Source organism: Pocillopora verrucosa, chromosome 3, assembly GCF_036669915.1.
Source record: "Pocillopora verrucosa isolate sample1 chromosome 3, ASM3666991v2, whole genome shotgun sequence".
NCBI classification, from domain to species: domain Eukaryota; kingdom Metazoa; phylum Cnidaria; class Anthozoa; order Scleractinia; family Pocilloporidae; genus Pocillopora; species Pocillopora verrucosa.
In genome coordinates, this window is record NC_089314.1 from 10267965 (window position 1) to 10281997 (window position 14033).

At 37.4% G+C, this 14033-nt stretch overlaps 1 protein-coding gene across 1 annotated transcript; it reads left to right on the forward strand.

Annotated features, from left to right (window-relative positions):
* Positions 1-9003: 9003 nt before the first annotated feature.
* Positions 9004-9868, forward strand: LOC136279535 (uncharacterized). The gene has a single exon (XM_066163477.1). The coding sequence runs from the start codon at positions 9095-9097 to the stop codon at positions 9866-9868; it is 774 nt and encodes a 257-aa protein (XP_066019574.1). The 5' UTR covers positions 9004-9094.
* Positions 9869-14033: the final 4165 nt, after the last annotated feature.

The following is a 14033-nucleotide window of genomic DNA, read 5'->3' on the forward strand; positions in this document are numbered from 1 at the left end:
GGAAGTGCACTCACGTGCCCACAATTTGTGTGCAAAATACTACGGAAACTGGAAGGCTATTCTATTCGTCCTACTTCTTATCGTAGGCGGGTTATCTGCAGGCTACAAAGCTCTCGGCTGGAAAACACCGCAACCAGATAATCCTAAAACAACGCTTGCTTTCATAGGGGTGATCGCCCTCGGTGTTGCCACATTCGTTATTCAACAATGCTACAATGCGGTGGATGATTCACAAAAGAAGCATTACAAAGCAGAGAAAAATTACCAGAGTATTGCAGACAGAGCAAGGTCTGCTTGTGATTCCAGCGAATCGGCGAGTTCTCTAAGGAATAGGTATGAGGGACTGCTGAAGGACAAGGGAAATTCCAGCGAGATAACTTACGAACAGTGGGCTTATGAAAAAGCATCGAAGAAATAAAAGGGAGAATGCGAACAACTACACCGCAATAACTCTTTAACTTTTTATAAAAGCTAAAGGCATTAAGGAAAAATAGGAACTGTAGTGTGTACTCTATATCTTGTCTGTACTATGATGTTTTTCAAACCTCAGTTTGATTGTTAATAGCGGAAGTCTTTAATAGAAATTTCTGAGCGAATTAACAACTGTATTTCGATAAAAACTTGATTCGGTGAATGCAGATAGTATCGTTGAAATGTTTTATCCTTCAATTTCAAGTTGGTGAAGTTTCTACGAAACGTCATCTAATAGAAAATAGCCAAACATTACAAGTCTTTGATATCGATTTATAAGGAAAGAAATGGAAAATATCTCTCAAAGGTAGATAAATAAAGATGTTTAACTAGGAATTCCAAGGAATTCTCAAAAATTCCCAACTATGCAAATAAGCTCTGATTTGAAAAGCTTGGAATTACTGGGAATTTCTGGGAAAGGAAGACTCCAGTTTTGTAAGGACTTGGAATTCATAGGAATTCCTAGGAATTCTCAGTTATACAAACTACCTATAATTTAAGAAAGGTGGAACTCTTAGGAGTTTCTGGGAATTGAATTTGAGGTAATTTAAATACCCTGAGGTCCAAATTAATTCCAAGAAAATACCTTGTGAAGGTTTTAAGAAAAGGTACGCTATACAAAATTTACCAAGAGATATAAATATGTTTATAACTCAAAGATCATAAAATTTATTATTCAAAATAAGTTTTAGTATATCTCTACATTAATATGGATTTTCTCACGAAGCAGCAGTCAATTATGTTAAATGCAAATTGCCAATTAATCCAATGTACTCATATCACAGATTTGCTTTCTAACCTCAAAGGACTCTTGGAGTCCATGATCACAAAAGTTTTTATTGTGGTGCAAAATGTCTCATATTCACAGATGTGCCAAAATCATACACATTCATCAGCTGTTCCTTGGTACACAACTTCCTCATGTGTAACAATAATTACATTGTTATCTACACTTAAGAACTTTGTTAGTTATGAACATAAGTTACTTCCCTAATCTACATGACTGGTTGCCTTTGTTAGAAAACCTTGGAACAATCAAGCTCAGTTGCCTCAAACACTGTCAGAGACTTCCTGTTCACATTATTTTCAGTACAAATTTCATGCCTTAGATAAACAAATTCAACACCTGATTAATCTTTCTTTTTTCATGATTTTTGTTGCTGTTTTTTTTATTTTCAGTGTTTTGCTCAGCTTTTGTAACTGATTGCTGTAATTTGTTTTGCTGTTTTTATTCTTACAAAACATTTTTGTAAGAGTTCAAATACTTGTGGATCATCTTCACACTTCACAAACATTTGGCATGCAAACAAGACAGAGGTAGTCACTGTTCCCTTTGAGAAAAAAAACACCTTTTAAATTACTTCGTCAGTTTACTTTATTTGAAACTCTGGTCTGAAAATATTTTTAAAACAAAACTTGTTAGTAGTGAGAAGCACAAACTGAGTTTCCTTTCATAATTTAATTTCTTAAATGTCCCAATCACTGAATCTCCCAAAAATATTACTTCTTTTTATTTTTGGTGCGAAATACAAGTCCTTCTTTGTATACAAATGAAAAGTGCAAGTCACACTTCAATAATAACAGCTCTAAAGTTTACTTGCTGTTCTTCTCTGTCTGTCAGCTATCAACAAAATTGTTTTATACCTCGGACAGTGCATAACCATTTGTGGACCAGAGTTCCAACGCACCTCTGTAATCGCATATAGTTGCTTCTGTCTCTTGAACAAATGTTTCTCCTTTATGGGACGCACTCTCCTCTGTTGGCACCACTGCTTTAACCCTTGCGAAATGGCTTTTGGAATTCCTAGGAATTCCTAGGAATAAAGGTGTGAATTTTCACGGTAAATTCGGACTGGGAATTCCTAGGAATTCCTAGGAATTCCCAACCATAACAACTCTGGTTCTAAAAACCTAGAAATTCCTAGAAATTCCCAGAAATTCCCAGAAATTCCCAGAAATTCCAAGTTTATAGCCAACAGGACTTGGAATTCCTAGGAATTCCTAGGAATTCCTAGGAATTCCAACTCAGAGAACCAATGACTTTCCCTGAAAAGCTGTAAATCTAAAAAATTCCTAGGAATTTCTGGGAATTTCTGGGAATTTTTGGGAATTTTTAGGAATATTTAAGAATTACTGGGAATTTTAAGCAAAAATTTGAGGCTAATGATATAAAATAAATACTTTAAATTAAAAAAACCCAGCTAAAATTCAAGTATTCAATGAAATTTATTTAGAAGCTTAATTTAAGGCTTACATGTAAAATATTTTTGATTAATTATTAACATCAATGTGTGGTAATATTAGGATGGAATTTGATTTATTTTTCTTTTCTTGAAAACTTCATATGGATTAATCCTCAATTACAGCTTTTCATATAAAATAGTTCTAATCAATCATTAAATTTGGTTTGACACAAATTGTGAATAAAATCTGTTGATTCTTTTCCATAAAATACAATATCTTAAGTTATATTTGAAAACCAAGCACTCTTGGGAGTGAGGGGGCTAATTACAGACAAATAAAATTGATTTTTTGATTAAAATCTTGTTTTAACCGTAACAATAAATTAAAATGAAGTTATCCTAAACTGCAAACTTAGCTGCTGTTTGTATTGTTTGTATTTTTTTTCCTGGGCTCACAATGAGTTGGCCTTGAATGAGGTTGTCAACAAGAACCTTGACCATTTTGTATCTGGATTCCTTGACATCTGAATTTGAAAAAAAATAATATATTAAAATACGTATATTTAAAGCTCAGACCAGGCTTTTAAGATGGCTATGAGGAAAAGGGCATTCATTGGATTCTCAAATTGAGAAATCTCTGTTATATTGAGTGACTTTCATATTGGAGTTAGTACATCTCTCTCATGGATTTTACTAAAAAAGGGCTGAATACATTATTTTGTTTTTACCAAGGAGGGCTTCTTTATGTACTAAGGTTTGTTTAATAACAGTTCCTATTTTGAATCTTGAATGTTCCCAAACGTGACTAGAGGAATCTTGAAACCTTACTGATAGGTTTATTTCATTGTAAAGCATAATAAGCTTAAGAAACTGCGGCATGCAAGTGACCGATTCGATTCTCAGAATTATTCTAGTTTCAGTTGCGCCGAGCGTTATGTAAGCTTAATTCAACCCGCTACATCTATTCTTTTATAAGATTTTGATCACGTAACGAATATCGCAATTTTTACTCACCACAAACTTTCAAAATCGTAGCTTTACAGACGGCCATTCGACCCTTGTTTGTACCAGTCAACATGTCAACTGTTGTCCCTTCTTTTAACTCCACGGCGCCAACGACTTTCTTTTCTTTTACAACACTCACGCTATTCTCGTTTTCCCATTGAACCACAATAAAAGCTATCTTTAGAAATGTTATATTAAGCAAAACAGTTGAGAAAAACGATCAATCGATGAAAAGTACATTCAAAGATGAGCGCCAAATGGAGTCTTCTTTGTTTCCGATCACGGGCATGATCACGTGGATCTTTTAGGACTTGTCATTGGCTAGCAGAGTGAATCCGCTGGCTTGCCGATTGCAGTGTTAGGAGAAGTGCCCAACTATATTCTGACTTCTCCGACCGGTTCTCTGCTTCTAGAAGATGGATAGCTTGGTGATATAAATAAAGATGTGAGCTCACTCTATGTAGAAATAATCGACAAGAATCGATCGTATTACAAATGCTCGTTTTGTGGCCGAAAGTTGTCGAGGAAACAAAGACTCGAAACTCACTTGAGTTGTGTTAATGGCAAAGGTGAGAAATAACACAAGCCAATCACAGTTTTGAATGCGACTACAAATCGTCTTTTACCCTCATATTTATAAAAGAAGGATACCACATTCGGAAGTATAAGAGATACATAGATGATCCCAGTGTACCAGTACCTAAATCTACAAAGCTTGACCGTAGAAAGCGTTCAGCAACACGTTCCAACACCGCCATCTCGATTCCTCAGTCAGTCGTTTCCACTGAACTTAAAGCAGTATTGACAACAGAGTAGAGTGCGTCTTACAAAGGAGAAACATTTGTACAAGAGACAGAAGTAGCTATATGCGATTACAGAGGTGCGTTGGAACTCTGGTCCACAAATAGTTATGCACTGCCCGAAGTATAAAACAATTTTGTTGATAGCTGACAGACAGAAGAACAACAAGAAAAACTTAAGAGCTGTTATTATTGAAGTGTGACTAGCACTTTTCATTTTTATATAAAGAAGGACTTGTAATTTGCACCAAAAATAAAAAGATGTAATGTTTTTTGGGAGATCAGTGATTGGGACATTTAAGAAATTAAGTTATGAAAGGAAACTTAGTTGGTATTTCTCACTACTAACAAGTCTTGTTGACAAATATTTTCAGATCAGAGTTTCAAAGTAAATTGAAGACGTCATATAAAAGGTGTTTTTCCTCAAAGGGAACATTGACTACCTCTGTCTTGTCTGCATGCCAAATGTTTGCAAAGTGTGTGGATGATCCACAAGTAATGGAACTCTTACAAAAATGTTTTGTAAGAATAAAAACAGCAAAACAAATTACAGCAATTAGTCATGAAAATAGAGCAAAACACTGAAAAAAAAGGAGCAACAACAATCATGAAAAAAGAAAGATTAATTAGGTGTTGAATTTGTTTGTCTAAGGCATGAAATTTCTACTAAAAGTATTGTCAACAAAAAGTCTCTGACAGAGTTGGAGGCAACTGAGCTTGACTGTTCCAAGATTTTCTAACAAAGGCAACCAGTAATGTAGGTTAGGGAAGTAAGATAACAATGTAATTATTGTTAATTATTGTGGAAGTTGGCAATTTCCATTTAACATAACTGACAGCTGGTTCATGAGAAAATCCATATTAATGTAAAGATTTACTAAAACTTAGTTTGAGTAATAAATTTCATGATCTTTAAGTTATAAACATGTACATGTATGTATATCTCTTGGTAAGTTTTGTATAGCATATCTTTTATTGAGCCAAAGTTTTAAGCCTCTGAAATTACTCTTTTTCTTAAAACCTTCACATTCAAGGTATTGAGAATTTCTTAGAATTTATGTGGACCTCAGGGTATTAAAATTGCCTCAAATTCAATTCCCAGAAATTCCCAAGAGTTCCACACTTCTTAAATTATAGGTAGTTTGTAAAGCTGAGAATTCCTAGGAATTCCTAGGGATTCCAAGTCCTCACAAAACTGGAGTCTTCCTTTCCCAGAAATTCCCAGTAATTCCAAGCTTTTTAAATCAGAGCTAATTTGCATAGTTGGGAATTTTTGAGAATTCCTAGGAATTCCTAGGAATTCCCAGAAATTCCCAGAAAACTGGGAATTCAGTTTGCAAGGGTCATTTGCATAATTGGGAATTTTTGAGAATTCCTAGGAATTCCTAGGAATTCCCAGAAAACTGGGAATTCAGTTCGCAAGGGATTAGTTCAGTGGAAATGACAGACTGAGTCATCGAGATGGCGGTATTGGAACGGTCAAGCTTTGTTGATTTAGGTACTGATACACGGTGATCATCTATGTATCTCTTAAACTTCCTAATGTGGTATCTTTCTTTTATAAAAATGAGGGAAAAAGAGTAAAAACATGAAAGTGCTGCTTGAAAGCTTACATTTGAATGTTCACACACAAGAGTTTATCCAAATAAGTTACAACCACATAAATCAAATCAAAGCCGGTCTCTGGGAGTGAAAGGGTTAAATACCATTTGCATCATCATCCAAAATTAAATGATTCATTTTGAAACTATTTTTAGACAGACAGTATTTATTGCAATAAATATGATTTAAGATATTGTATTTTATGGAAAAAAAATCAGCAGATTTTATTCACAATTTGTGTCAAACCAAATTTAATGATTTATTAGCACTATTTTACGTGAATAGCTGTAATTGAGGATCAATTCATCTGAAGTTTTCTAGAAAATAAAATACATCGAATTCCATCCTTATATTACTACATGTCGATGTCAATATACAATCAAAAATATTTTACATGTAAACCTTAATTGCTCCTAGAAATTCCTAGGAATTTTTTTTAGATTTACAGGTTTTCAGGGAAAGTCATTGGTGCTCTGAGTTGGAATTTCTAGGAATTCCAAGTCCTGTTGGCTATAAACTTGGAATTTCTGGGAATTTCACATCTCTTATTCCTAGGAATTCCAAAATCCATTTCGTAAGGGAAGTATTGCTCATTCTGCAAAGATTGCTTTCATATTAATTTCTCTCTGGCTTGTTGGACACCAAACATACTTTCACAATCATTTTTAGTAAACCAGACAATATATTTTGAAAGAAACTTTGGTGCTGCATCTGTGGGAGTACTGCAAGATAATTTGGTTTTATCAAGTGAGTTGATAATGTAAATTGGCCATGGTAGAGGGTTAATCTAAAGCTAACATTTTGATCATTAGCCTTTCATCAAAGTGAAACAGTCAACATTTGGGGTAAGACTTGAAATGTCAGCATTAGGAACTCTGTACAGTGGCCAGTTTACATTATCAATTCAGTTGATAAAAACTAATTATCACATATGTGTGCAAGACATGTCAAATATGCTGTCCCACTTAGTATCAAGGACCTTTTTCAGTTTACTTGTAATGTTTAACTCTTTCGCGTCTGAAGCTTTTATAGTCATTGGTGATGTTTGCTTTATTCGCCATACGATCCTTATAAACTTTGTTGGAAGAAAACAAAATTGTTTTTTTACCAAAGATATTGTACTTTTCTATATGTTTAACTTCTAATAAGTTGTACTGGATTAAAGACCAACTCGCCGACGTCTGTACTCGATTTTATACGTCGGTGAGTTGGCGTTGGCCAGTTGAACGGTCGGCGACTTGACCGTAATTCTAAGTGAGCACTTTCCATGACTATTATAATACCAAACGTTTACCAATGACAATTAATACTTTATATACATTCTGGTCTCTTACACACTCTAAATGTGTGAAGTATACCAATTAACCTAATGGCAAACTTGTTGGGTTCTGGATCCAAGGATCTGGCCGCTGTTGTTTAGGGCTTGCGGCCTTTTCAGACAGTAACCAGTGAGATTTACTGCCTGTTTAACACTGATTACCATCAAAATGAGATTCCTCTATCGGTGCGGAATTAAGGTTACTGTGAACAAAATAGAGTGCCTTCCTGAAAAATCATGGGGCAGAGGCTCCCCTAAATTTTTTTAGCTGTATCACATTCTTTTGAAGATTTTGTAAAATGTATTTGGCAAATTAATCTTAACTGCTTTCTTTAAGTAAAAAGCAAAAAGAATGGAATTTCAAAAAAAAATTTGACCAGATTTTGATGACAGTTAACCTTTAACCTTTAGCCGGAAGATCGTATGAAATGAGCTTCTGAACTAGGATCTGATGGTCAATAAGGTCAAACGCCTTGCGGAAGTCAAAGAGGATGGTTCTGACAGTTGCACCGTTCCCATCCGTAGCACTAAGCCATGAGTGGACCATGCTTATTAGTGCTTGTGTCGTACTGGAACCTGGCACAGTCCCAAACTGCCGTACATCCACTTTCGCCAACACAACAGGCTTGAGGAAACTCTCCACGACGAAATCTTCAGCAACCTTAGAAAGCACGGGAGTTAGGGATATTGGACGTAGATGTTTGTTTACATCGTGTATTGGATTCTGCTTTGGTACTGGAGTGATGTTAGCGTCCTTCCAAGACTGAGGCAACCGTGCTTCCTTAAACGAACAGTTAAGGATATCAGTCACAGGCAGTGCTAGTAAATCTGCATTCTCTTTAAGAAGCCAACCGGGGATTCCGTCCGGACCGGTTGCCTTAGTTGGATTTAAGGCGGATAGCTTCTTTAAAACAGAGAATTCTGATACCTGGAAAGCACTCTCCTGGTCAGAGTTGGTTGAGGTGTTAGGTGAAAGGGGGGTGAAGACGCGCATAGGAGCCAAGAACGCCTGGTTGATGGTGTTAACTATGTCTATCGTGCTTGGAGGCGAACCTCTCTGACCACAATCAATATGTTGGTAGAGGGTAGCTGGATTAACGCCTCTAGAAGCTGCGTCTGACGTACCACTGAGCTTCTTTACCTCACGCCACCAAACTGCGGGTTTACAGTCCTTCAGATGTTCAACCTTGGAGTTATAGAACTTTGCACGGCATGCTTTCCTCTCACGATTAACGCGATTTCGTAGGGTGCGGTACTGCACCTGGTCGCCTTGAGCGAGGGCCTTTTGGCGGCTGTGAATGAGACCCTTCAATTGTTGATTGACCCAGGGCGGCTCGTTGGTTTGTACCGACTTAGACTTCAGGGGGAGGAGAATGTCCATTCCGGTCTTAACTATGGTCTCCAGCATTTCCACTTTGCCCTTGCAAGAATCTTTACTATCGATAAGTGTCTTAACGTCCACATTTCCAAGATACGTGCGCATAGCCATACGCGTTGTAGGCCGTAAGTCCCTCGATTTCACGATAAGTTTAGTTCTTGGTTGTTGGGAGCGCACGAGCGGCTGAACTTCCACAGAGAAATGATCGGACAAACCGAGAGCAGGGCGCTGTCGCCGACAGCGTGTTAAACTTAGTCAGGACTGTTACTCGGAGTGGGGGGCCATCCCATCAGGGGTCCCACAGGGCACAAAACTTGGCCCCTGGTTATTTACTATTATGATAAACGACCTCATCATCCCGGGTACAGACATGTGGAAATATGTCGATGACTCCACTATTTCTGAAACAGTCATGAAGTCTGAGGTCAGCAAAGTCCAACAAGCGGTTGACGAACTCGCGACGCAAGCTTCTGCTGACAAGTTCCAATTAAATGAAACCAAGTGCAAGGAACTGCGCATAACATTCAGTCACTCTAGAAAGAACTTTGATCCAATTAAGGTTAATGATCAGGACTTAGAGTGTGTAGAGCAAGCAAAGATCTTAGGTTTGCAGATATCTTGCGATCTTACGTGGAATAATCACGTATCCGAAGTTGTAAAGAAAGTAAACAAGCGCCTGTATTTTTTGCGTCAGCTTAAGCGTGCACAAGTCAAGTCGGAGGAACTTTTGCTCTTCTATTTGACTTGTATTAGGCCTGTCACTGAATATGCATGCCCTGTTTATCATCATAGCCTCCCGCAATACCTTTCAGTAGATCTTGAGAGATGTCAAAGGCGAGCTTTACGTATTATCTATCCAGATTGTTCGTACAATGAGGCGCTTCTTTTGACTGGTCTAGTTCCCTTACACAACCGCCGCGAGTTCTTATGTGATAAGCTTTTTAATTCCATCCTGTCTAATCCCTCGCACAAGCTCTATAGCTTACTACCTCCCAAGAATGAGTGCGAAGTCAATTTAAGGAGTCAGCACTCTTTTACTACACGGCGCCTCCACACCATTCGTACTCGAAATAGTTTTATCCATCTCTATGTCCATAAAGCAATGATGTAATATTGTTTTTCTCTTAATTATATATTTTTGTCTTTTTAATTAGTTCTTCTTAGCCATGTATTTTTTGTAGTATATATTTTATTGTAAATCAAACGTAATTCAGCCTGTGGCTGCAAGGTTCTTGATAATAAACTATCTATCTAAACTATCTATCTATCTATCTTATCCACTAGTTGAAGCCTGTTTTGAGACTAGACCAGGGTTTTTTTTATGCTCTTGAGAATTTTTTTTGAATATGTTCCAGTAAAGCCAAAATTATGCTGGAAGGTGAATCGCAGTGGACAAGACAACCACAATAAGTTTGCAGATTTTTACCTCATGGCTTTATTATCATCCAATGGATCGTGTTCTCCTAGACAGACCACATTAAGATTCTATGATATTTTAAACGGTTATGTGGTTTTACATTGAGTACCCATCCATTCACATTTGTAGTGGACAACATATACTGCCAGCTTTGTGTTCAATGGCTGCATTATTAAATATTGACTTTGATTTAGGTACCTACAACAAAATCTCATTACAAAGATAGAGAATTTGTAACATCTACAACAGCTGGATTCACTTGATGTCAGCAATAACACCATTCTAGGATTGAAAACATCGGTGAGTTTGCACAAACTTCGACGACATGTTTGACTCAAGGTATCGTATTTCTTACCTTGCTCGCTTTTGGCAATGCTGCGGTTCTACCGGTACAGGAACAATTCGCTGATTCAAACGGTAAAGTTTTCTCTATTGGGCGCCAAACCAGTCAATATTCCCTCTGTATTTCTGTGACCCACTTTACTTTTGACGTGGTCAGTTCGACTTTTTATACGGTCAACTTTTACTTTTTATATTGCCAGCTCGAGCTTTTTTGTGGTCAACTTTTTACTTTTAGTAAGATCAATTTTCACTTTTTATATAGTCAACTTTTTACTTTTTAAATGGTCAATTCGACTTTTAATATGATCAATTCGACTTTTTATATGGTCAACGTTTTATTTTTTATATCAGTCAGTGTTGAAGGAAGACTGCAGATTTCAGACTGCAGACCGGGGGTTAAGTGCAGACCGGGGGTTAAGTGCAGACCGAGGGTAAAATGCAGACTGAAGACTGTAGACCAGGGGTAAAATGTAGACTCGGTTCAAAAACAACCCGCTTACCCGGATAAACTTCAAGAATGAGCTGGGATCGAGGCCGCGTAAGTTGTGAGAGGCTGGCAATAATCGTCATGGCAACTGATGTTTCGAACATCATGTGATGCCTCAGATGGTTTTGGTGTTGACATATTTTTATAAGGTAAGAACAACTAGTACGTACGTAAGTGTTTGAATATGCAGTTCACAGCTAAATGCATTTCCCTCATTCATATAAGGAATAAACAGTTCTGCTGAGCAACATTAGGTAGCTTTAACATACATGTAGCTCATGTATACTTTGCTCGGCCTTAAAAGTAGTAGCGATAGCAGGGTCGTAACGAGGTATATGGGATCAGGGATCAAAGGCCCAAATAGGGGTGGGTTCAGGGATTTCGGATCGCAAATCATGGGATCGGGATCAACAGCGTTTTTCATGAAATCAAGGATTAGACTGAAAACCACAAACGCGCTTTTTACGGTTTCCTACAGGTTTTTTTAAGGCTTTATCGCTATTTAATATACAAACTATTTGGTGTCATAACCGCACAGTACTGCTAGTCACTCAATTATTTTCGGGATGTACACGCGCATTTGCCCGTGTCTAGACCAGACTCACATTATATTGTTTGTATTTAATTTAGCTCCTCGTCATCCTCCAGTTCTTCCCCTAAGAGATGGTAATTAGTAGTCTTATTCAGGTTTTTATCCTGTTCAAAAACTATGACGCAGCAGCCCTGTCGCGTACTTTTTAATGCAGTCAAAGCTTTATCAAACCCCGCCCATTATATGATATGTAGTTTAAAGTGATAATTCGAAAATATCATAAACTCATGCAAAATACGCAAAAATGTACTCGCCATGACCAGAATACTTAGTTTCGATTGAAGTAACTTCCAAAACATATAGCTACCTTCCATACAACTGCATAAACAGTCTCTGCAGTCTCCGGGTAAATGATTTTGTAACGGCTAATCTAGAATCTCCCACAATTTATTTGTATGGTTTATACTAAAACTGGCGATTATTTCTCACAGAATATACCACCACAATTTGCCTCTACTTAGGTGGCTAATTTTGAAATATGGTTCAAATGTTTTCAACCATGGATGGTCATACTACACATTTACATAAATTTGCACAGACATGCTACGTTTTTCTTCCTCCTTAACGAGAAAAACATGACAAAAACAAACAGTGAAAATTATATTTCAAATCAGAAAAGTTCATGAATATATATGTCAACTACGTGTCCTGTTCAAGCGCTGATTGCGAAATGTTAAATTCTGGAATGGATAAAGTCGAACAGAAGGAGTAGGAGATCGAGTTCATTTGGGCACTTAATGCTTCGGATAATTATTAAAAAGAAGTATGCAGAACGGTATTTTGTGTTTTAAAGCTTTTCTTTGTTATGAAAGTAATTGTAAATAGTTCCATCTTAACGCAAATGTTGTTAATATTGGTTTCGTTTTTAGGTCATGCAACGAAATCGACAACGAGGAAAAATTATGAAAACGGAATCTCTTGGGATGGACAATTTTTTTCGGAATCAGGGATCAAAATTTCCATCGCTTTTGGGATCAGAGATCAAAATTTGGACTTAAATAACGGGATCATTCACGAAAAACTATACCTCGTTACGACCCTGTGATAGACTTTGCTCGCACATCGGCAATTTCGGTTACTTGGACAATAACAATGCAACCTGCTTCTCGTACCTTTGTTTTACGCTGCGAAGGTAGGCGTGATCTTGGAATGATGCTTTGTATCATTAGCTTCAAGACGTTCAACACTTCGCTCTTGTGCTTCACGATCAGGTCGATATCGCGGTCATAAACAGTTGATTCTTTTAGAACCGAGTCTGCGTTTTACCCCTGATCTGCAGTCTTCAGTCTGCATTTTACCCTCAGTCTGCACTTTACCTCCGGTCTCGGCAGTCTAAAGTCTACAGTCTGCGTTTTACACTGACCGATATAAAAAGTCGACCTGACCATATAAAATGTCGATCTGACCATATAAAAAGTCGACTTGACCATATAAAATTTCGAATTGACCGTATAAAAAGTAAACTGGGTTACAGAAATACAAAACGAATACTGAGTGGTTTGGCGCCTCATAGTTCTCTCTTCGATGACAATATTTTTCTTCAAAGTTTTCATGATGCGCTTATCACACCTAATGGGGGTATTAGATTTTTGTTTTCATTGTGAAATGACTGTGAGGTGTTTGTTTGTTTTACAGAGCCCAAATCTGCTGATTCAAACGGTAAAATGCTCACGTTTCAAGAGAGAGAATGGATGCCCATTCATATGATAAATTTCTGCCCACAGGAAAACGCACAGCTGCGAGACCAACCTAATTCGTGTAACGGAGGACTGGAGAAAGCAATGGATAACAAGGAATGCCAACGGACTTGAGTAAGGCACTTGACTCGTTGCATCATAGGCGGCTAGTGACTAAGAAACTTGAAATCTACGAATTCTCTAATATGTCCTTAGAACTAATGCATTCCTACTTCATGGAGCGAAAAAACTGCGTTAGAGTTAACAATATGACAAGCACATGGAAAGATCAATTCAGGGGTTGCCCGCAAGGTGCACCACTCGGGCCCTACTATGGAACTTGTTTTAAAATGGCCTATCTCTGAACGTACACATCAGTAACTTGCTCATTTACGCCGATGATCACCAGGTTTATCAAAGTGGATCTAATACCAAGGCAATTCTTAGAATTCTTGGAGTGAACATAGATATCAGCTCAGTTTCACTGAACACACATCTGTAAAAAAGCGAGTAGGAAAATAGGGGTGCTAACAGGGTTCTCCTTATCAGACGGTACCCAGTAAAATTTACCGCTTGTAAGAGCACTTATTACCCCCTACAAACGCTCAGAACCCTTAAAAAATACACAATTATGATGAGCTAACCTGGTAAGATAGTGTAATAACAAGCCAACAGTGTGCACTATCATAGATCATAGATCTGTGCTTTTGTTAGCTACCACTTACAGGTACCTTTCGAATTTCGAAGCATGGGTGATTTTTC